The sequence below is a fragment of the Lissotriton helveticus genome, chromosome 12 (genome assembly GCF_964261635.1).
Source record: "Lissotriton helveticus chromosome 12, aLisHel1.1, whole genome shotgun sequence".
NCBI classification, from domain to species: Eukaryota; Metazoa; Chordata; class Amphibia; order Caudata; family Salamandridae; genus Lissotriton; species Lissotriton helveticus.
In genome coordinates, this window is record NC_136073.1 from 760,583,153 (window position 1) to 760,608,123 (window position 24,971).

Consider the following 24,971-nt stretch of genomic DNA (forward strand, 5'->3'; position numbering starts at 1 on the left):
GAATCCGGCTTGGGATGCGTATTAAGGTAAATAGGTGCAGATGTTGGTGCCTTATACTTTTTATCCAATCTAGGCACCACTATTGAAACAGAAGCAGGCGTTTTCATGAGCTGTTGACCTTGTTCCCAGATGTAGTCTATTATGGGAACTGACCTCGTCGACTTTTTTATAGGATCCTTAAAGTCGTAGAGAAAACAATCCGTTTCCTGAGATTCCATGGTCATGTGGAATCTGATGGCCACTCTCTCAATCAAATTGTGGAATACGCCGATATCCACTGGTGGAGAGTCTGAAGTGTTGGGTTCTGGCGTGGCTGGAGAATGAGCAACGTAATCCTCGCCATCTCTGTTATGTGAAAGGTCGTCTCAAACCTCTCCTTCCTCTTCTTCTTCCTCAGAAGATTGAATGTTATGTACCGCTTCACTTCCATGTGGAAGAACCAAAGGTGGTGGTCGTGCCTTTGGGGAGTGTTGCGGTCTGGATGACTCGTGAGGCTTCTCTTTGGAAGATGCCTCTGGTGGTTCTGGGAATCGTTTTTGTAGTCTGTGATTAAGAGTTGTAAATCAGAGACTATTTCAGCTGGTAGGCATATCATCGGAGTTACTCGAGTATGTTCTTGCACGTGCGTAGTTTCCTGCGTAAAGATGACATCATCTCCGTCATCGTCAGTACTCTGGCATTTGACATTGAGGTCCGATGGACTGGTAGCCTGTTCAAATTGGTCGTCATCAGATTCATCAGTTTGGAATAAGCAAGCTGGTGGTAGTTTTTGAACCCTACTGGGTGATGTTAAAGCCGGTGTTATAGGGAGTTTGGTGATCATTTTTGAGTGAATCAACTCCGCTTTTTTCCATGGTGTCGACGATGTCGTCGTCGACGATGAGGTCGTCGACGCTGTCGTCGACAGTATTGATGACGGTCTTTTGTCGAGCGTCGACTGTTCTTTTGTCGTCGTCGCTGTCGTCGGCGATGTGGTCGTCGACGGTGTGGCCGTCGGCGCAATCTTCGCCGTCGTCGATGCGGTCGTCGACGGTACTTTCGTCGTCGAGGATGCTTTCGTCGACGACGATGTTTTAGTCGTCGACGGTGTTTTCGACGTCGGTGGCGATTTCATCGTCGACGGTAAAGGTGTCGTCGACTTTTGTTTAATCGTCGTCGTCGATGTCGTCGTCGTCGATGGCGACGTCGACAAAGCTTTAACAAATGACTGTTGCTTTTTAATCAGTACAATTGACGACAGTGGCTTACCCATCGTCGACGATTGGGTGGTCGTCGTCATTGAAGCAAAGGCGGACGACGCCATCGTCGTTGAAACCGTCGTCGTCGACGTGGAGACATATGTAGTTGTTCTTGAAGAAAACGTCGACGAAGTCGTCGACGAAGACTGCGATGGCTTTTTGAAGGTTGCCGGTTCCTTCACAGACGTGTCTAATCTTACCTCAGAAGACTTGGTAGTAGTCTTTTTGTGAGGGACGTCTGAATGGCCAGGGGAAGCCTCCCTTGGCCTCTTCAAGGACAGTTTTGAAGAAACTGAAGCCATGTCACTGCCTGCCGAGGAAAGCACATCATCATCTCTGGTCTTAAGCCTGTTTAACCAGAGGAGCAGTCTTCCTTCTCTATCCTTAAGAGTTTTGGTAGAGAATGTTCTACAAATCCTACATTCTTTGACAGAATGATCCGGATAAAGGCAGTAAAGACAAGTCTCATGCTTGTCATCAATGTGCAGTCTCTTCTTGCCACAAGAGGAGCAGGCTCGAAATAGTCCTTTTTTCTGTTGTTCAGCCATAGTAGAAGTGAATAATCCAAATTTTCAGTTGAAAAGTGATAAATCCAAGAAACCTGAGGAGAGCTCAGGTGGGGACTCCCTAGCACAACGTGCGGTAGAAAATCTGAGAGACTGAGGCTCCTGGCAGGAAGGTTCTAGAGGGAGGTGGTAGCTGATTGGCTACCTTCAGGATTTTGGTCCTTTTTACAAAAGGACATAGATAGGCTACTAGGGCAAGACTCTTAGGCCTACTTTTCTCTATGTATGTCTATAGGACATTACTTTTCTATTACCGGGGCTCCCATCTCGACGACGGGGAATGATTCATGCATGTGAATCTATGAAAGACACCCATAATACTGGATAACCTGCTACTTCTAGTCAAGTGATATATTTTCTGTCTTAATACTGAGGCGTACAGACATATTTTAAATATCCAACAGTCAAAACAATTGCCATTGCCAATGCTTGTTTTATGTTTTCGCGCATGATGTCTTACCTTCCTTTGGTAGCTGTGAACTTCATTGCGGGTAAACATCTCCCACCTCAGCAGCTGTAAGTCTTCGAATCGGAACTGACATGTCTCTCTGTGTGCATTCAGGACGTTTTGTGTCAGATGTTCTGAGACAGGGTGAAAAATTGTGAGGATGAAGCAATCGGTTATGACAATTTGACTTCCTTGCCACGTACATCATGAACAATCTGAAAAACACTCCTAAATCATTGGTAAGAAAAGGTGGAAGACCAAAGGCCATGCTCATGTGATAACTTCTCAGTCCAAGATACAGTGCACTTTATATTTTTCTGTGATCATTACCAGATACTAAGACATTGTTATATTTTACTGTTGCTCAGAGGGAAGGGATGTTAGCAGTTAAAACCAGCCCTGATCCACCTTCAAATGTTACAGCCCCACAATATTTGTTTTAATGTAGCAAGCTATTTGGTGGGCGCTCTAAGAAGTGAAAAAAATGTTTGAGCAACTGAAATTAGGGAAAGGCCTTTTTTAAACTGAATCTTTTCATAGTATTTAAATATTGAAGACATATATTTATGATGAATGTACTTTTTATCTTTGTTTTTATGCATGTGATGCACTTTTGTGGTTTTTATTTAACCGAATAAAGTATCTATTGATTGATTGATGGTAAGAAAATGTATCCTAGTGATAGAAGAGGCTGATCACACTGAATATGGATGCCAGTAATCACTCCATATCCACTGTTGGAGGTTTATAGAAGCTATGCCCTAAACCGTGCACAGTAGAGCACTTCGCTGTGTAGGTTTTGTGATCGAGGCTGTGCCACTGAAACATTACTCTGAAAAAGATGACCAACAAAATGTTATGTGTTAGCTGTATATATTATCACAGTTTAGCCCTTTTGCCCAGAGCCTAAATAAGTGTAGAGAAAGGTACTTGGAATCACTAATGGATGTGTGAGAATCTGGACTGACAGAGGGTTCCCATCAATTAGGTAATGAAGGCCCTGATTTACTAACCCTATTTGCAAAGCAGGGGTGTGTACATTGCATATTTACTAGTTTTTAGACAGGGATGCCAATTTCCATGCAACTTATATACTGTTAAGTTGAATCACAAAATTCCTTTTTGCAGGTAGTTGCAAAACGACCTTCTTAACTAATATTAATTAACCAGGTCTCGTTTCACAACAGCAGACAAACATCCCTGAAGTACCTTCCCAAATGGGAAACATTTTTTTTTCTTTGTTTAAAATGGAGTCGGTGGCCATTAAAGAAGTAGGTGCAGCTTAAAAAAAAATAGATTCTCATTTGGTGATTCACTGGGGGAGACCAGTGCTCTGGACCATGGCTTGCTGCACATTGGATATCCTAGCTAATTTCAGTTAAAGAGCTCATAAGACTAGTTCTTTTCCAATTCTACTGAAAGCAGTCAATCGCTTGCGTATTTCCAATATTGTTGTCTCCAGGGCTTAATTAATGATCTGCCTGTTTCATGAATTGTCTCACTCTCACAAAAATTAATTAAAATCTCACAAAATGGGTTGGTACACAACGCTTAAGCCCAAGACAATGTACATTAAAGAGACACCCACGAAAAGTGTGAGTGCCTTTTCATGTCTGGAAATAATTCGGGGTGAATGCATTGCTTACAACAAGAAAACAATGTTCTATGCACTCCCAGTGAGCCGCCTTTGGGATGGCTGCTAGTTTGTGATTAAACCAATTATGCACATTTTATAGAACTTTATGTATCCCACAGTCACATTTGGGGGGTATAGGTTTGGGGTGCAAATATATATATTTAAATTCTAGAGGGCAGAAAATTGAATCTTCTAGGGACTGTTGGGGGACCAGATTCCCCTTCATCATGTTCCATGCTTAAGGAGTTCGGTCTAACGTGTGTAAAAGATGGAGTACTCAGTATCCCAAACTGTAACTGGAACCTGAAGAGGCTTATTTACAAGGCCCCATGCACCGCTGGTACGTCATTTTTAATACAGGAAAAAGTGAGGTACCGGTGGCGCAAAGGGCTTGTAAATAAGCCCCTTAGCTTGATTCCGGTAGGTCTGTAGGTATCTGTCTGGAACAGTCCAACAACTTCATTAAAACGTGATAGCCTGGTCTCTTATCTTAGTACAATTCCTGTGGAATTATCTGATTTAAATATAATGAGGGCACATTTAATTGGGTCCAACCAGAACGTTTTACTCCCCAGCAGATTTAAACAAAACATTCAAAAACAAAGTTTTACAAATAACTTTTAGAGAGGTTTCCCATGAACAGAGACACTTTAGAGCTAAGCAAGTCCACGCGTTAGAGGCATATCTGCCTCTGAAATCAACATTTGCGATTGAGGCGCTTTAAATTATGAGAAGCGTCTTTTTAATGTCTCGTGCTCTTATGATAATATTTTTAAAGAGACGGATACGGACTTCCATTTTTTTCTTAGGGTGGATATGCACTTCAAAGTAAAGGTTATTTTGGTCCTTTGTTAAGATAGCTCAGTAAAGAAGTTGCATGCTTGTCTTTTTGCGCGATGTATCATTGTCATCACCTCAGGTTTGTTTTCCTGTCGGCAAATCTGAATCCAATGCTGTGAAACATAGACATAACATCTTAGAGTACATTTTATAGTTGCAATTGCAAGTAGAGAACGTATTGTAAGTGTCATCTCTAAAGTATAATTTGATTTACGTGTGGAAAATTTTATTTGTGCTAAATTTTGCCTGGTCAACTTACAGGATGCTCCTCTTACCTTTTAATGAGATGTTGATTCTTTTTATGGATTTGTTTTTAAAACAGGTGCACTAATAATTGAATTTGTATTTAACTCATTTACTCCATGGCCTTTTTCAATATCAACCCTTCGGCTATTGATCAGAAAACAAACAGTGTCTCCTTTTTTTGGCCCTGGCTACGGACAACTTTGGCTGTTTGCCAGAGTTCATGGCATCAGTACCGAAAAATAAAAAAATTGATAGCAATTGGGCTTTAGGCCCACCCCTTCGGCTATTGTCTTCCTTAGTTTAACCTTCGTCAGCCATTGGCATATTGGGGTGTCCATCTAGTTTGAGACTTGCCCAGAGTATTTTGCGTTTCTTTACATCTGAGCCCTTACAATTTGCTTAGGTATGCTGGGTATTGAAGTAGACCAGCTCCTCTTTAATTGTTATCTATGATGGCCACTATGTCAAATCATGACAAAATTGCCATTATATTTGAGGGAATTCAGTTGTTGATCATGATGAAAGCAATTTATAATGTGCACAGCTACTCTAAGGAGTGTCCCGGCACGAAGCAGCGAGATCAGTATATGAAAGAAGCTTAGGCTTGCACAAAAAGCCAAGTTTTAATTTTCTTCTTAAACAGTGCCGCATCACTCATAGGCCTCAGCTCCAGAGGCTGCTGATTCCAACTGTCGAACCCAGGTACGCTAGAGACCTTCCTCCTGCTCTAACACGCTGAATCCTGGGGATCTCTGCCAACATATTATTGGGGGACCACAGCTGTCCTGTGGGTTTTATGAAAGCCAAATCTGGTTTTAAGGTAAGAGGTGTCCTATTGATATAATGCGTCATGTACTAATACAAGAGTCTCAAATTTGACCATTTTCCTGATGGCCAGCAAATAGAGTGCACACAAAATTTTTGAAATCTCTGTTCTAATAGGAAAATTTAGCAGGATACGGGCTCCCTCACTCTGGATCACTTGGAGTTTGTCCATCAGGTACTCTGATAAGCCCAAATATAGTGAATTACCGTAATCGATTCTGGATGTTATCAGTGCCTGAATGACCGTTTTCTTTGCTGAAAAGGATAAAAGAGGCAGACATTTCTTTAGGACCTCATAATCCAAAAACAAGGGCCTACCAACACTTCAACACTTTTACTTCAGGCCTAAATAACAGCCTGTTGTAAAATGTAATACCCAGATTTTTAACAGTCTCGTTATGGGGTTCTGGGGGAGAAGCATCATCTGGCCAAAAGGTTAGAAACTTGGTGGTAATTTCCCAAAGAAGAGAATTTCTGTTTTCTTTTCATTGCATTTGAGTTGAGACGTTGCTAACCAATGAAAACAGCAGCCCAGCACTTTTTAATTTGTCCACCCTTCAACTCAACTCTCTTATCCCAGGAGAAAAGCAGTTGTGTATCATTTGCATAGGAGATCACTTTAGCTCCCAGGGCTTCTGCTAGTTGAGCCAGAGGGGTAAGATATACATTAAAAAGGGTAGGGCACAGGGCAGAACCCTGAGGGACTCCCACCAGTACATCACATGAGTTGGCAGAGCATGGAGGAATCCAGACTTGTTGCCTCCTCTTAGCTAAAAATGACATTATCCAGTCCAAGGCCTGCACTGTTACTCCAATGACCTGAAGATGGTCAGCAGTATCGAGTATGACCAATACAGCCACTTACTTGGCATTCAGACTTCCTCTAATATATTCAGATACTACCACCAGTGCCGTCTCCGTACTATGGGGCCCATTATGATCGCGGACGGACTTGAGTCCGTCCGCGACCATAGAGGAGGAGGGAACCTCTGCATGGCCTGTGGAGTTCCCTCCTGTCCAATTAGGATGTGACCGCCACCCTGGTGGTCACATCCTCTATTTTTACCATTGCGGCGGGTGCGGCTTCAAGCTGCACCCGCCGCAATGGTAAAAATGCATACATTGCATTTGTATGCAGAAAGCGGCAGGCACCATGCGGTGCCTGCCGATTTCTGCATACAAATGCAGGGGGGTACCACAGGTACCCCCCATGTGCACCCTCCACCCCCCCTTCACCCAGGGGGCCCGCAACTGGCCCCCGCAGTGAAGTTCCATAGCATTTTTTAAAGCCCATCCTAATATGGCTGGCGGTGTCTGAGAGACACCGCCACCATATTAGAGCTTTTCCACCGCGGTTGTAAGCCAACTGCGGCAGAAAAGCTGCGGACGGAAACCAGGACCCACCTGCCATCCTAATGTGGCGGTGGGTCTTTGGTGGGTCCGCTGTGGTTTTTCCGCATCCTCCGGGCCGGCGGTGGCTTCCGCCGGCCCGGAGGATGCGGAAAAAGCGCAATCGTAATAGGCCCCTATATTAGGCTCTAAAGCCTGACTGGCTAGGATGAAGCAAATTGTTTGCTTCCAAAAAGCTGGAAAGCTGTTTATTCACCAGGTGATATAAATTTTAGATAGGGCAGGCAGCAGGGAGGAATGTATGACATAATATCGACCACAAAAATATCGCAATACAAAAATATCGCAACAAAAATATCGAGGACAATAATATCGGGATCCTATCTTCATAAAGGTAAGTACAAAAATATCGAAAAAATAATATCGTAGTACAAAAATATCGAAATTAAAAATATATTTTTTTAAATGTATTAATAATAATGTAAAAATAATGTTAAAATACATATAATTTAACAAATATTAATAAAAACATTAAAACATAATAAAAAAATTAAAAGTAATACATATACATTTAAAATAAATTAAAAATGTAATAATTTAATGTAATTTTATTTTTTTTAATTTCATTTAATTGATTTAAATTAAATTTAAATTTATTTTATTTTTACCCTTTACGCCTGTACCCCAAAAACCCAAAACTGACCCTGAACCCTAAAAATACCCCTTTACCCAAAAACTGAAAACTGACCCTGAACCCTAAAAATACCCCTTTACCCAAGAACTGAAAACTGACCCTGAACCCTAAAAATACCCCTTTACCCAAAAACTGAAAACTGACCCTGAACCCTAAAAATATCCCTTTACCCAAAAACTGAAAACTGACCCTGAACCCCAAAAATACCCCTTTACCCAAGAACTGAAAACTGACCCTGAACCCCAAAAATACCCCTTTACCCAAAAACTGAAAACTGACCCTGAACCCTAAAAATACTCCTTTACCCAAAATTAATTAACATTATTTAATTACCAATTAATTATTAATTAACAATAACAATAAAGTAAATATATTAGCACATTAGCTATAATTAATTTAATTTACTAATTAATATTAATTTTTCCCAAATAATTAATTAACAATAAAAAAATTATATATATTAAAAAATGTATCTAATTAATGTAATTAACTAATTAATAATAACGAATTACCAATTAATTATTAAATACAAATATGTACAAATTTATATTAATTAATTAACTAATTAATATTAATTAATTACCAATTAATTATTATTTAAAAATATTTACAAACATATATTAATTATTTAACTAATTAATATTAATTAATTACCAATTAATTATTAATTAAAAATATTTACAAATATATTAATTAATTAATTATTATTAAATTACTTCCCACCCTATTCCCCTATAAACCCACAACCCGCTCTAATACTAAAACGCAAAATGTTAACAAAATTACTAATTTTCAAATATACATTTCTAAACATATTTAGCAAACATATAAACAACAAAATAAAATACATAACACTAAACAACAAAATTTCGATATTCCTAACATACATACCTTAATCTCGATATTCTGTCTGTCGATATTATGGCACATCGATATTCTATACCATCGATATTAAAACATCGATATTATTGTATATCGATATTTTAATTTCGATATTTTGTCTGACTACCAGCAGGGAGATCGGCCTATAGTTAGCAGGAATGGCCAGATCTGCTGTAGGCTTTGTTTTTTATCAGCGGAAGAATCTTTGTCTGCTGCCACACACTGGGAACCATGGCTGCCCTTATTGATGTATTTAAAATCAAATTGGCCACAGGATTGATAATGTCAGCCCCTAATGCAAGTAATTTAGGGGGACACGATCTGCAGGAGAGACAGATTTAAAGGCCCTCAAAGCCAGTAGACAACAATCCAGAGAAATTGTATCTAAGGTACTCAACTTTGCCTTAGAAGGGGGAATCATACTGGCTTGCTGTTTTATCCAAGAGTCTTCATCTGGTCTTAATCCCACTGACAGGCTGGATTGAATACTTAAAATCTTTGTGTTAAAAAAGCTGGCAAGCTATTCACACTATTCTGCCGCGACTGAATGGGAACTAACAAATGCTAGCATAATGTCATGACTTAACAACCATCTAACTGCAGCTCCTGTATCACTTGTCATTTAGGTCATCCTTCAGTCACCAGAGCCACTTAGCAGATCCTCTGATGCCTATTTCTTCTAAGTACTGTCCGTAACATGCACGCCTTAGCATTCACGGTCTCTTGGTCACACCTGATGTCCCAAAAATGGACTAGACCAGGTCCGGCTACCACAGCTGTTCCTGATTTATTACATGAAATTACATCTTTGCCAAATCTGCGCTCTGATAGGAGTGACCGTCTTTGACTGTCCCTCTTCTTTTGCTGTTGTGCTCTCTCTCTCCCTCCACTTCCAGCATGGGCGTCCCAGGACCCCAGAGTGGGCGGAAGAGTGCCAGCAGGAAAAGATCCCACTGCTGCCAATTGAGTCTCCCAGGATTGGCTCACTGATAGCCACTGCCTCAGATCATGCATCCCTTCCCAGAGGTATACTACTCTCTCGTGTTGCACACCATCTCTCCCAAGATGCCTTCCAGTTTGCGCCTAACCACTGTTCTCGGACACATCCTTGGGCATTATCCTTCTGCATGCCTGCTGTAGGGAGGAAGCCAGAAGTAGAGGAGCTTGTCAGTGATGCGCTGTGGCTGAAGGGGTACTGAATACTAAAGGATGAAGGACTTCTGATGGTTTAACTCATTGGTGTCACAAACTACCCATGCCTTCTTTGGTCACAAATGGGGCTGGCATTGTTGATCTTAGAATGTTGCTTATTTTAGAAGCTGTAGCTTCTGTTTCTTCACTTGGGTGGGGAAGCGTTGCTCCCCCCCCATGCCCACTTCTAGTTTCATAGAAAAAATAAAATGGCAATGAAAATATTTCATTGCCATTTTATTTTTCTGGCATGTACACTGCAGCAGCACCACCCCTGAGCCTAGAGACATGCTGGGCATGTCCTCTGCTGCTGATTGGCAGCAGAGGACAGGAGCGGTGGCTGACTGGATGCTTCAAAGTGCGCATGTCACTTTGGCTGGCTGTCTTGTGCCGGCCAAAGAGACATACGCACTGTGAAGCTGTCAACCCAGCTGTCTTAGACAGCTGGGTGTAGACAGAGCACAGGCCTACAGCGCCTGAAGAAGAGTTCATCCAGCCCACTCCATTCAATCCTGGTGCTTCTCTTATGCTGGTTAACAGCACAAGAGAAGCACCAAGACTAGTTAAGGGAGTTGTCTTTGCCTATGCTGGAGTGGAGAAGAAGATCGGGAGGAGCAAAGATGTACAAGCCAAGTAAGTGACTTATTTTTCTTCTTTTTTTAAAAGTGTTTTGCGTCCTTCTCTAGCCTACTCCCTCTCTTACTTCCTCCTGCCTTCTACTTCCAGCCCTCCCCCTCTCCACTTGGAGGCCAGGGCAGGACTCAGACTTCTACGTGATCTTCCATGTGCCTTGCACCAAAACGTGCAAGAGGCGTATATTTGTCTATTTGTGTCACTGTTGTCATTTTTATTGCAGAGTTGGGGGTGCAATGCTCTTTTGTAAAACTAATGCATGTGTAAAATAATTGTACCTTAAAACAACTGTGTACTGATGTTTCTCCATGCCCACAGCAATGCAGCACTTAGAAGACCTTGAGCTTGGTGTGCACACAGTGTTGTCTTCAAATGATTCGCTACTTGATGGCCCGAGGACCCTTTCAAGTCCTTTCACGGGGGCATATGTTCAATTCAGCTTGGAGAGTTTGCTGAACATACGGTGTGTGGCATGGGCTTGCCGAATAGCTTTCCAAATGTTTCCTAATTATTTGGACATATCCTTCAATCTACTACTGTTTTATTGTTCCTTTGAAAGAAAAAACAGTGCTAATAATTAATTCAAAATAAATGCTTATGGGGTGTCTCAGAGGAGTACAAGCTATGCTGCTTGCGTCCTCTGGTGCGCGGTGCACTGTCTTCACGGTGCACTGTTCACATTTGCAAGTGCACTGCACTTTCTCACAGCGTCTAAACGGATTGATTTTAAACAGTGCAAATGTGCCCTTGGTGCTCTTTAGGAAACCGCTTTTAATTTCCTGTGTGTGAAGGGGTGAATTTTGGTGGCACAAATAAAGCAAGTCATTTTACATCAAGCACTCGGACAGCAGCTGTTTTAGTATGATAGTCCAGGGGTGAGATGCTAAAGAAAATACATGCCCACAAATTAGACATGTAAGTTCCCTTTTGTCTGAGAACACACAAATATGACACTTCACTGGACTGTTTCACGTATATCTAAGAGGGTTTAACATTTTTGATACACCCTCTTAGTAGCAGCAGTTTGCCCCCCCCCCAGTTCCCATAGCTACCTACCGCCACTCAGTAGCTGTGCTCCACTCGATAATCTTCAGAGTGGTGGATGCATCCTTTATTCATTATGTGAACTCATTTATCCTCCTTAACTCATTTTGACATTTACGCATTGCTTCGGCATTTGTTGATACTTTATTTGATGCTTGCTATGTTATTTACCTGGCAACCATTTTGTATCATAAAAACAACAGGAGAAAACCCCTACTGTGCTTAGCTCTCTCTCAATACCAGCCCAAGGGGATCACCCTATGGTATTAAAAGGACTCTCACCCACTGGGATTAAAGGGGGCATGCTTAATCATAGAGTCCTCGTCCAGGTACCTAGTGTATCTGGACAGGCTCAACCTTGGTATCTAAGGGAGCTCTTTGTTTACTGGGTGGTAACCGCCCTGACTTCGTCAGACACGGTCGCTCCCTCGCTCCCTGGATCCAGTGGTATCGTTACTCCTCCATTGACCTCTGACCATCTGTGTGCCTGTAATTGATCTGAGCATTTGCATTAGCGCTTCTGATTGTACATTTATTTTAGCGCTTTTGATTGTGCATTTATTTTAGCGCTTGTGATTTACTCTTTAGTCTGCTGACTTTGTGCCACTCATAACGCTACAGCGTTTCAGGTATTTAGCAGCTTAGCATCGTTTATGCCATATAATCTGCGCGACGGAACGGAGCTGCCCTCTATCTATTAACATTGAAGGTGCCTGCTTAAAAAGCGCTTGTGAACGTTTTCAGTGCCCCAGCCTCACTCGACTTTTGACCTCCTCCATCTTGTCTGTTGTTGTTTCCCTGAGCCCTTCCTCCTCGCACCGCTCCCGCCTCCCTGCTGCCCCTCCCACCCACTGACCCTTACTGTAGACCCCGTAGAAAGTACAGCTGTAACCGCCCTGACTTCGTCAGACACGGTCGCTCCCTCGCTCCCTGGCTCCAGTGGTATCGTTACTCCTCCATTGACCTCTGACCATCTGTGTGCCTGTAATTGATCTGCGCATTTGCATTAGCGCTTCTGATTGTACATTTATTTTAGCGCTTTTGATTGTGCATTTATTTTAGCGCTTGTGATTTACTCTTTAGTCTGCTGACTTTGTGCCACTCATAACGCTACAGCGTTTCAGGTATTTAGCAGCTTAGCATCGTTTATGCCATATAATCTGCGCGACGGAACGGAGCTGCCCTCTATCTATTAACATTGAAGGTGCCTGCTTAAAAAGCGCTTGTGAAAGTTTTCAGTGCCCCAGCCTCACTCGACTTTTGACCTCCTCCATCTTGTCTGTTGTTGTTTCCCTGAGCCCTTCCTCCTCGCACCGCTCCCGCCTCCCTGCTGCCCCTCCCACCCACTGACCCTTACTGTAGACCCCGTAGAAAGTACAGCTGTAACCGCCCTGACTTCGTCAGATACGGTCGCTCCCTCGCTCCCTGGCTCCAGTGGTATCGTTACTCCTCCATTGACCTCTGACCATCTGTGTGCCTGTAATTGATCTGCGCATTTGCATTAGCGCTTCTGATTGTACATTTATTTTAGCGCTTTTGATTGTGCATTTATTTTAGCGCTTGTGATTTACTCTTTAGTCTGCTGACTTTGTGCCACTCATAACGCTACAGCGTTTCAGGTATTTAGCAGCTTAGCATCGTTTATGCCATATAATCTGCGCGACGGAACGGAGCTGCCCTCTATCTATTAACATTGAAGGTGCCTGCTTAAAAAGCGCTTGTGAACGTTTTCAGTGCCCCAGCCTCACTCGACTTTTGACCTCCTCCATCTTGTCTGTTGTTGTTTCCCTGAGCCCTTCCTCCTCGCACCGCTCCCGCCTCCCTGCTGCCCCTCCCACGCCCCTCCCCCCCCCTCAAGGAGCTTAAATGACAGATGTGCCCACGCGCAGCGTCCACGCGCTACGGCCGCGCCGAAGGTGCGCCAAAGGTAAGCCCGTCTACGCCCGTCCGCGCCTGGACCGCGCCCAGCGCCAAACTCCCTGGTCGTCGTAATATCCACCCCCCCCAGATTACTTACAATGCCACCTCCCTCCTAGCCCTGAACCCCGGCCGTTCCTCCAACTGCGTCCAAGCCGCCCCTGGACACACCCATGGACCCTTTTCCTGCAACTCCTGCAAGTTCGACGGCACCAAGAACAACTCCTCATCTACGAACACACAACAGATATCCGACCCCAACCACCTACAATGCATCCTGCTCAACACCCGCTCGGTCCACAGGCACGCCATTGACCTCTGGAATCTTCTAGACACCATCTCTCCGGACGTCGCCTTCCTAACAGAAACATGGATGAACGCCACATCAGCCCCAGACATCACCATTGCCATCCCGGAAGGCTACAAGATCATTCGCAAGGATCGTACCGGCCACACAGGAGGAGGCATCGCTATCGTCCATAAGAAATCCATCCGCATCTCAACCAGCTCAGACGTCAATCTCGCCAACTCTGAACACCTTCACTTCCAGATCCACACCGACCCCAAGACCACACTCAGAGGCACCCTCCTTTACAGGCCACCAGGACCCCGCGCACAATTTAGCGAAGACATCACGGACTTCATCACTCCACATGCGCTCCCCTCCGAGGATTACATCCTTTTGGGAGACCTCAACTTTCACCTTGAAAAGAACAACGACCGCAACACCACCACCCTCGTGGACAACCTCACCAACCTCGGACTTAAACAACTTGTCACTACCCCCACCCACATCGCAGGTCACACACTCGACCCTATCTTCACCTCCAGCAAACATGTCTCCTTCAGCCACATCACAGCTCTCCTTTGGACTGACCACAGCTGCGTTCACTTTACCTACAACAAGCCCACATCCAACAACCACCCCCAACCCACTCTGCAAAGAAACTGGAACAAAATCACCATCGACCAGATCTCCTCATCGCTTCTTCAAAACCCCCCAGACCACTCCTCTAACCCAGACCAAGCAGCCACCAACCTCACCCAATGGTTATCCAACAGCGCCGACATCCTAGCACCATTGAAAAAACGACAAATCAAACTAGGCAGCAAGAAGGCCTCCTGGTTCAACGATGATCTTAAGAAATCCAAGAAACTCTGTCGCTCCCTTGAGAAGACCTGGAAAAAAGACCCAACCACCAGCACCAAGGACGCCTTCAAAAACGCCACTCGCATACACCACCAACTGATCCGGAATGCCAAGAAAGCCGCTTTCAAGGACCGACTAGATAACAACGCCCACAACAGCAAGGAATTATTCAACATCGTCAAGGAATTTACCAACCCCTCAGCCAACTCCAACGACATCACCCCCTCTCAAGCCCTCTGCGACTCCCTAGCCTCATTCTTCCACAACAAAATTGCAGGCATCCATAACAGCTTCGACAACCGACCCAAAGACCAACCCACCCAACCCCCTGCAGGACCCCCACCTCCCCTGAACACCCTCAATGACTGGAAGCCAATCTCCACTGAGGACACCATCCGTCTGATGAACTCTATCCACTCAGGATCCCCCACAGACCCATGCCCTCACCACATCTTTAACAAAGCAGACTCCATTATAGCACCGCACCTCCGAGACGTCATCAACTGCTCCCTCAACTCCGAAACCTTCCCGGAAAGCTGGAAACACGCCGAACTCAGCGCCCTCCTGAAGAAACCCACAGCTGACCCCACCGAACTCAAAAACTACCGCCCTATCTCACTCCTTCCATTCCCGGCCAAAGTCATCGAGAAAGCGGTCAACAACCAGCTCGCCGCATTCCTCGAAACCAACAAATCCCTCGACTCCTCACAATCCGGCTTCCGAGCCAAGCACAGCACCGAAACCGCCCTCATCGCAGCAACAGACGACATTCGAACTCTACTGGACAATGGAGACACAGTCGCCCTCATCCTCCTCGACCTCTCTGCAGCCTTCGACACGGTCTGTCATAGCACCCTTTTACAACGCCTCAGAAACGTCGGAATCCAAGGAAAAGCACTGGAATGGATCACCTCGTTCCTCACCGGAAGAACCCAGAGAGTCCGCCTCCCACCATTCAAGTCAGAAGCCACTGAAGTCATCTGCGGCGTACCACAAGGATCTTCACTCAGCCCCACCCTCTTCAACATATACATGAGCCCCCTCGCGGTCATCGCACGCCAACACAACCTCAACATCATCTCCTACGCCGACGACACTCAACTGATCCTATCACTCACCAGAGACCCTAACACTGCCAAAACCAACCTGCATGAAGGAATGAAAGAAGTAGCCGAATGGATGAAGCACAGCCGTCTGAAACTGAACTCAGACAAAACAGAAGTCCTCATCCTAGGCACCTCCCCCTCCGCCTGGGATGACTCTTGGTGGCCAGAGGCCCTTGGAAAAGCACCCATCCCGACGGATCACGCACGGAACCTGGGCGTCATCCTGGATTCCTCACTCTCGATGAACAGACAAGTCAACGCCGTTTCTTCATCTTGCTTCAACATTCTTCGCATGCTCAAAAAAACATTTCGCTGGATCCCCACCGAAACTAGAAAAACAGTCACCCACGCTCTGGTCACGAGCCGACTGGACTACGGAAACACCCTCTACACCGGTACCACCGCCAAACTCCAGAAAAAACTCCAACGCATCCAGAACGCTTCAGCCAGACTCATATTAGACATCCCGCGTAAAGAACACATCTCTGGTCACCTGAAAAACCTCCACTGGCTCCCCATCAACAAGAGGATTACTTTCCGCCTCCTAACCCACGCACACAAAGCACTCTACGAAATCGGACCCGAATGCCTCAACACACGACTGTCCTTCTACGCTCCCCCCGCCAGCTTCGATCCTCCAACCAAGCCCGTGCCAATGTACCTCGCATCAACAAAACCACCATGGGAGGTAGATCCTTCTCCTACCTGGCGGCTAAAACTTGGAACTCACTTCCCACTCACCTTCGCCTTACTCAGAACCACCTAGCATTCAGAAAGCAACTTAAAACATGGATATTTGACAAATAATTCCCCACCCTTCCCCTAGCGGTTTGAGACCCTATGGGTATGTAGCGCGCTATATAAATTCATTGACTTGACTGACTTGACTTGATCCTAGATTTAAAATAGTCTAGGGTGTCCTGAGGGTTAATTCTGTTTTGAAAGGGCACAGTGACAGAGTTCAAAATAGGTGGGGATGCACTAAGGAAATTAGTATCCTCTGTATCCCTGGGTCAACATGTTTCAGCGATCACACCAATGCCTCACCGGGATAGTTGGCTTTCGTCAGGGCCTCTCAAAGATCTCATTAGTATCCTATTTGTGTGCATTCAATTGTGAAACTTCCATTCACCATACTCATACATGCCATACTTACCAACCCATTTGGTCCCTATGTTTGCATTTCTTTAGTAGCATCCTATTTAGAGTTTCACTAGAGTAAGGAGACCGATGGATCTTGCAGTCAAACTTTCAGCCAAAGGTCACTTCCCGGCCATGAACCTATTTGGGTTCTCCTTCCCCGCATCATTTGTGTATGCCATTGTTGCACCGTTTACAGAGATGCATGTCTTCCCTCTTTCAATTGAACCTACCCTCAGTTTCGAATTGGCACTCGAAAGCGAGAACTCTGCTTTTAATTAGCTCTGCAGAAATTGCTGCTTCTATTTTTGTCTCATGATCCTAAGTGCTCCCATGAGAGCTCTCCGTCTCTTACCTTACTCCCACTACCTAGAGCCCCAATTATCATCACGTGTACATTCTGGTATGTCATTCTAGATAAAGAAAAAATATTAAACGAGTGAGAATTTGGGAGACAGATAGCATTATAGGCTGTGATCTCAGTCAGCGAAGCGTGCCTGTCTGAATGGTGAATTGTCTTTTTTTTGCTTATTTTTCTTATTGTTGTTAATAAACATATTTGAAAATTAAAATGTGTTCAGATCTGAATTTTTTGTGACATCCTTCTCATCCATCCACACACAAATGTACCACTCGGCACAGAATCGCTTTCACTTATAATATAGCCAGATCTATTGGCTTTGCCAGTGCTTATATAAATTGAAGCGCCTACAAAGTTTCTCCTACATACATGGAAGAGGGGAATGCTGCTTGGTGCATACATATTTGGAGTAGTATCAGCTCACAAAACATTGTATTAAACCAGCTACTAAGGTAGTTTCTGATTCGATTAATTGGGAGGAGGCAGAAAGGTTGACAACAGGAAGGAGCCAAGGGGCTAAGAATAACAGAACCAAGAAAACTGAATCCCTTTTGCACCACACCTTTTCCAAATAAATTCCCAGTGATAACACAGAACTTAAGGCCTCATTTATTCCATGGTTCGCCGCTCACCAGATGTTTTATGTCAGAATATTATATGCAGAAATATCGACTGACAAAAAAAAATGTGTTCTAAATATAATTTGCAAAAATATCATCCCTTTGGGTGTGGATTGTCTATTAATTACAACAATGCGGTATTTTTACTAACAAAATTTAGGGCATGGTATTCATGTCTGATAATATTCTGACAGATATTCTACTACCATACATACCCATGCCAACCTGCCAGGTTGGTGGAGGACTAGGCGTCGGCCTCCCTAGGAGAGAACCACCCATCATAATTTAAGATCTGTACCTGACCTGCAGAAATCTCACTGCCTACAGTGCAGCCACCAATGCCTCCTAGACTTGTAGGCAGAGCACTATGCTTTTTTTGACCCCATCCGTCAAGCAAAACATGAATGCCTTATTCACAGTAAGTTTTCTCCATGCTCATCAGAGTTAATATTTTTTTTTATCCGTTCCCGAGTCTGCCTTGTCTCACCTGGCCAATGCTTGTATGAAAAATGTGTGCAGGTCACCCATCTCATAATACTGGCAACCTTCAATGTGAGCTGACGGCTTAGCCACGGTAGGACCATCTGGTCAAGTGTTTCCACTGCTGCTGTCTGAAATCCCACAATATCTCTCACTCTAAATTGGGAAGTGCAAGGTTGATAGCAGTGGTGTAACAAAGGCCCCCACAGTCCCCACAGTGCGGGAGCCCTCGAGCTCCAGGGGCTCTCGGAGGCCCCACTCAGCACAGTACTCTTGCCTGAGAGCTCCTTAGTGAGTCTGGAGGGGGGGGGGGGGGGGGGGGGGGGGGGTGTCCATGTACTTTGCAGGGGCCCCCCTCAAGTTTCATTACGCCACTGGTTGGGGGTGAACAACCTTTACAACGCAACTTTTACCACGCAGTGCCTTTACAAAACAACTTTTACAACGCAAACCATTACAACGCATTGCGCTGGGGGGGCGCTCTAGGATAGGGAATAGATTTAATTTACTATCCAACACCTTCCCTAGTGTCCACGGGGACTGGAGTTGGAATAGTAAATTAAATAATTCACTATCCAACACCCAAAAGCACTATGCGTTGTAATGGTATGCGATGTAAGAACCGCGTTGTAAAGGCATGCGATGTAAAAGCATGCGTTGTAATGTCATACATCCCTGGTTGTGTCGTTATCTGCAGAATCTCCCATCCACCTACCTCTAAATGAGGCCCTGGGAATCTACTTCGAGAGGCAGAAGGGGAGCATGAAACCATGTGGAGTGCAGAAGCCATTTTGAAATTGATTGGCCATGTGAAAGTCTTTGAACTGCCTATAGTATCTCTGATCTTTTACACAATACTACTAGCAGTAGCAGCGAATCCCACATGACATTCTCAGGATGTTCATGCCCACCACACATATTATTAGGTACAAGGTGTGTGGCAGTAACGGGTAGAAAGATTGTGTATAGCATGACTGCTCATCTTTGATCTATGGGGCAAGGGCCCATGAAGTTTTTTCAAGCTAGCCAAATTGAATGCATTTACATACAATTTACACGAAAGTTAATCATTTATATAGTCAGTGGTGATCCTGAAAATCTGCTACAGATCTGGCCCTCCTGGACATCCTATTAACACTCTTTTTATGTAAAAACTTGACGGGGGATAACATAAAAGTGAAAGTTAAGAATGAACAAAACGCCTACCGATTTCCATCATAGAAGAGTTTGACATTTCAAGAAAGCACGTATAGTTGGAATATAAGTCAACCCCTTCTGTCTTTTCATAGATGGGGGTCTTCTTCGCCCCACTGAAGTCCTGTCGAAAGCAATGCCTCTCCGGTGTGTGTAATCCATTCGCCTTGATGTCCATTTTAGCCCTGTCCTGATGGAATCCTTTAGAAAAGGGGGCAGTGGGTGCCTGCTGGTCCTGTCCTTCAAGCCCATGAGAGCCAGGGAAGACTTCCGCCTCGTTGGGTGAGAGACTTAGTCTTGTCCTAGACAGAAGGGAGTTAGAACATGCAGAGTCACCCATGATGTCTGCAGCGGATGCCATGCTGAACTGCCCGCTGGTGAGACAGTCTGGGTATTCCGCATGCATCACCTCCATGTTTTGCTGCTCCTGCTGCAGTCGATGCTTCTGCACCTCTGCATGCAAGCTGTCCCGCTGTTTCTTTGACATACGTCCAAACTTGACCGCTGAAATAAAAAAACATTTTTTAGAAACATTTTTGACACTCAATTGAAACAATGTTTCGTAAATCTTGCTACATCAATTGATTCAAGTTCAAACATTGCAGATTGTGCTTTAAGAAGTAAGGTGAATATATTATTTAGTCCCAAGAGAATTCCAGGTCAACATAGTAGCACATCTTTTATCGGCATTCATTGTTCAGTGTTTATAAAGGGTAGAAATGATGAAGATGTCGCTTTGGAGGATTTACTGAACTAGTATCAGCGAATATAACCAATGGCGCCTAGTGTTACAATTGATGTTGAAGTCCTTTTCACACCTATAGCCCTCCTCAACTTTGGAACGTATTTCTTTAGTTTACATTAGGCCTGGGCAGAGTTACCAAGACCCAAAAAATCGGACGCACGGATAATCAGTAAGAACGGCACCATGCGCAGTGCATGAGGGTGCTGCTTCTTTCTGCCGCTTGAGTAGATTTTTTATGAGAGTGGCAGCTTCCTCAAAGTGAACGAATGGTTTCTCAACGCGAGTGGTCGTGACCTAATGTGATCGCCGTGTTGCGATCACATATGGTCAGTGCTGGATTTTCATCGCTCACCAAATTAACGTTAGTGAGCGAGGAAAAAACTCTGCTTCCTCAGCGGGGAATGAAAAACTCCGCAAAATCTGCTAACCGAGTAAAGTTCAACACCCAGGCCTAGTTTACATTGCTCATTACTGTTAAATGTTTACTAAATTAGTAAGCAGGTACAGGCTTGCAGTACCCTGTAGAACCTGGGGGCCTTGATTGAGGGCTTGACACTATTTTGCAATGTATCATAGAGATCCAATCTAGTCATAGACTTCAATTATCTGAATTTGTTTCATGACTCTTACACTTACCATAAATAAAAGAAAAACCCATTCTTTTCACTCAGTTAGTACTGTCCAATATGGCATTTGGGGTTAGAAATGGAATCTTGGTGAAACTGATGAAATATGAAATTGATATCACACGGAACAGCTCTATCTCTATCCCTCCTCAGACAGTAAAAGCCAGCTGCAGGCCTTCAATACTTGTCTGTATGAGGCACTGGATTCGCATGCCATTTTAAGCTATCTAGTGGTCAATAAATATAGGAATCCAGCCCCTTGGTATTTAATCGAATTAAGATAAGTTAAAACTAAACTTCATTAATCTGAACATAATTGGAGAAAAAACGACGGGCCACATGTATGACCATTTCCTTTGCAATTGTGAATTTTAGCAACTCGCTAATTGCGAGTCGCAAGTGAAAATATACTGATGTGTCTCAAACACATTTAGTGACTCTCAATGGGTTTGGAGATGAGCTTTGCGACCCATTGGGAATGAGTGATACCACAGAGATGTTGGACTACTGGGGACAGCAGACCCTCTTGTCTGTGATTGCTTTTTCAATAAAGCAACTTTTCATTTTTTAAGAGCAGTCAGTGGTTTGTGAGACCACTGCCTCCTCTTAAAAACAAATTTTCGCTGCCAATCCCAAATGGGAAGACTCGCTGGTAGGAAGGGATGCACTTGGCACACCCCTTCCTAATTTCAACTTTCAAAACCTATTTTGAGAGTTGGTAACAGGTTACTGACTCACAAAATAGGTTTGGTACATGGTACAACTTTTTTTTTAATCGTGGCAAACTGCCCGATTTCCCATTTCCAACAGCTATGAAATGAAATGAAATGAAAATGAGTATTATAGAGCGCAAATAGCTGCCCAGGGGCGTCCAAGCGCTGATGCTAACAGTGTGTAAAACAGCTGAGTTGGTGAGCAGAACAAAAAACAATCTATTTATTAAACAAAAAAGTTTTCAAGTGTTTCCTAAAAGAAGTAAGATCTGGGTTGGACCTTAGATAGAGAGGTAGACTGTTCCAAAGCCTGGCCGCATTCAAGGAAAAAGAGCGACCTCCTGATCTAGACCGTTTGACCTTGGGCACAACAGCACAGAAAGCGTTGGTAGACCGTAGCTGTCTGCAGGGGAGGTAAGGGGTGATTAAGGGGCGACTGATCGCTGGGCCAGTTTCCCAGAATGACTGGTGGGTCACACAGAGAGACTTGAAACTGATCCTGTCCTTCACCGGGAGCCAGTGCAGTCTTGTTAATCCAGGTTTAACAGAGGTCCTGCGGGGGATTTGAAGCAGGGTCCGGGCCGCACAGTTTTGAATCACCTGTAGCTTCTTTAGTGTGAAGTCTGGGGCCCTGAGATAGAGCGCATTTCCAAAATCCAACCTGGAAAGAATCAGTCCCTGAACAACAATTTGTTTGGCCTCAAATGGTAACAAAGGAAGAATCTTCCTCAACATTCTAATGAGGCCAAAACAGGTGGCAGATAGTACAACAGCCTGATGGTCAAACGTCAGGGACTTGTCCAACCAGACACCCAAGCTCTTGATAGCATCCCTAGGGACTGGAGGGGTGCCCAAGCATGCTGGCCAGATGTGGTCGATCGCAGATGGAGCTGAATGACCCAACAGCATGACCTCTGTCTTGTCCCCATTAAGTTTGAGACAAGACAGGGTCATCCAGCTGCTGACCTTACTCAGGCAGCCCATCAGATCCACTGTACCCGCAGGGTCTTCGGCCCGCGACAAAGAGACCACCAGCTGGGTATCGTCCGCACCAGCTATAAATGGTTGTACAGGTGGCCCGACATAACAGAATCCAAACCACTGTATAAAACTAAAAGAGAAAATTATATATGTTAAACAGGCCTACTTCTCATCTGAATTAAAATCTTGTTCTTCCCCTATACTGCTTTCACTCCCATTTAGAAGAGGACATGACTGATCCTATTCTTTCTGTGAAATCTAAATCTCACCTAGACCGCAATACCAAATTGCTTTTGCCTATTGTTATCCCTCTCATAAAAAAGCTGTGGCAGTCCATACCAACGTAAAGAACTTCCATCCCATCTCTTTATTACCATTTGCGAATAAATTCTTAGAAGGACATGTACTTAAGGAAATTTGTTTGCACTTACATTATAATTCAATGGACAACTTGCTGGTGGGCTTCTGTCCAGCCCCTGGTACATAATAGGTCCTCCTTTGCATTACTGATGCCCATAGATTAGAACTGGACTCTAGACTAAATCATTCCATTCTTCTAGAGACTAGCAGAATGTAGGAGATTGATGGCTTGGCATTACAGTGGCTAAGATCCTTTAATTCTGGATGGAATCAATCCATGAAGATTGCTTCTCACTGTAATCAAAAGATTACTGCCAACTGTTGTTTGTCTGCCAATCTGCCTATTGCTTCTAAATCAGATAAGCACAGAATTGGTGGTCGCAGATTTTGCTATTCAAGCTCTGTTGGGGTATTTTATCAAGGGCCGGCGATAAATATCGCAAAGCGTGCTTGCATATTTATCCCGGCTATCTCTGGAACTTATTGCCCGGTTAGCTCGTTATCAACAACGCGCTTAGCTGAGGTGATACAAATTCCAGAGATAGTGGGGATATCGCCGTTTTCCATGGTGGAAAACGACGATATCGTAGATGACAGGGCCTGTGATCTTAGCCACACAATCCAGCCCCCATGTTAGGTATGACTTAGTCAGGAACTTAACAGACGATAAATTCCTGTTTTACGGCATACTTAACGCGATTTTATATATCGCTAACCCTCCTTGATAATATCGTGAAGCTGCCTTCGCGATATTATCCAATGTTGTTTTCACAGCGATGCCTCCTTTGCATCTCATTATCGATTGTGAGGCGAGGCGTGTGAAAAACGGGTGATAAGTCAAGGAATCACGCGCTTGCGTGTCCTTGATGATAACGTGATAATATTAAAGCCGCTTTTCGCCCGAAAACGGGCTCTAAAGCGGCGATAATATTATCTTCGCCCCTTGATGATATGCCCCGAAATTCCTTAGCAGATAAGAACAGACATGTGAAATCATCCTGTATTTTCAGACGTTCCCATAACTCTTTCATAAGGCCCTTTATACAAATAAGACTTTATACAAATAAATCACCATCTTGATGCATTAGCTAATTTCTTCTTCCTTGCTCAATCCGTAAAGTGCCAGTAGAGTTTTGTGCACTTTATGAATTAAATTGACATAACATATGATGGGTGCTGCTTCTACAGCACTCAACGGTTATATTAAGTGCATGCACACAGTGGTGAAATTTTCCGTCATGCTAACTTTCTGGATATACTGCATCTTTAAATCAGATAAAAACAAACTCAAAAAGTTGTTCATGAAAGGCTCGGTCGGAAAGGTTTTTTTGTAGTCAATTGGGGCTATGGCCGATGTAGATTGCATATGTGTTGAATCACCAACTAATCCTTCCTCTTCATTACACTGATGAGAAGGCGCCAACCCAGCCAAGTAGAAGGCAGTCTTACACCATCTTCCCTAAACTGTTATCGTGTGGACACATTTTTCCTCAATTTATACTTACCTGGTGATCAACAAAGTCAGTGGAAACTCACAGAAGAAGGATCTTCTAACATTAGTGAGTTCAGTGCCCTAAATGCAAATATAGCACTGCATATAGGTATTCACTATTCAGAGTACCTGTTCGCTCCTGAGTAGTGCCAGTACCCTCCCAATGAAGGTATTGCATCAGTTCAGAGAAGTTCAGGTGCTCGCCTTTTAAAATTTAAGTAGTGAAGGTACTCAGGACCAGACAGTAGCTGCCTGGTTAAAGCACTGAGTAACCTGTTTTGGGAAGTTATAAAGGGAGAAAGCCACATCCAGTGTGCTATTTTAATTTACTAGTGGAATTGGCCTTTGTAGGGGGATGGATATCTGACTATGGTTACCTCAAACTTTTTGCCTAGTGTTTAGCTGGTTTTTCGACTTAGTTGCCTGGGATCCTGCTAATCAGGGCCCCAGGCTATCTGCTCTCTCTTTAAATGGACTCCATGTACTATAGGTA

At 44.0% G+C, this 24,971-nt stretch overlaps 1 protein-coding gene across 1 annotated transcript in view; it reads right to left on the minus strand.

Moving 5' to 3' along the window:
- Positions 1-24,971, minus strand: part of RORC (RAR related orphan receptor C) — a 327,095-nt gene that overhangs the window by 46,390 nt on the left and 255,734 nt on the right. The window contains exons 4-5 of the mRNA XM_078671266.1: positions 19,574-20,065; positions 2,265-2,386 (exon numbers count right to left, since the gene is read on the minus strand). Of these exons, the coding sequence (XP_078527392.1) occupies positions 2,265-2,386; positions 19,574-20,065 (614 nt within the window). The remainder of the gene's footprint in view (positions 1-2,264; positions 2,387-19,573; positions 20,066-24,971) is intronic.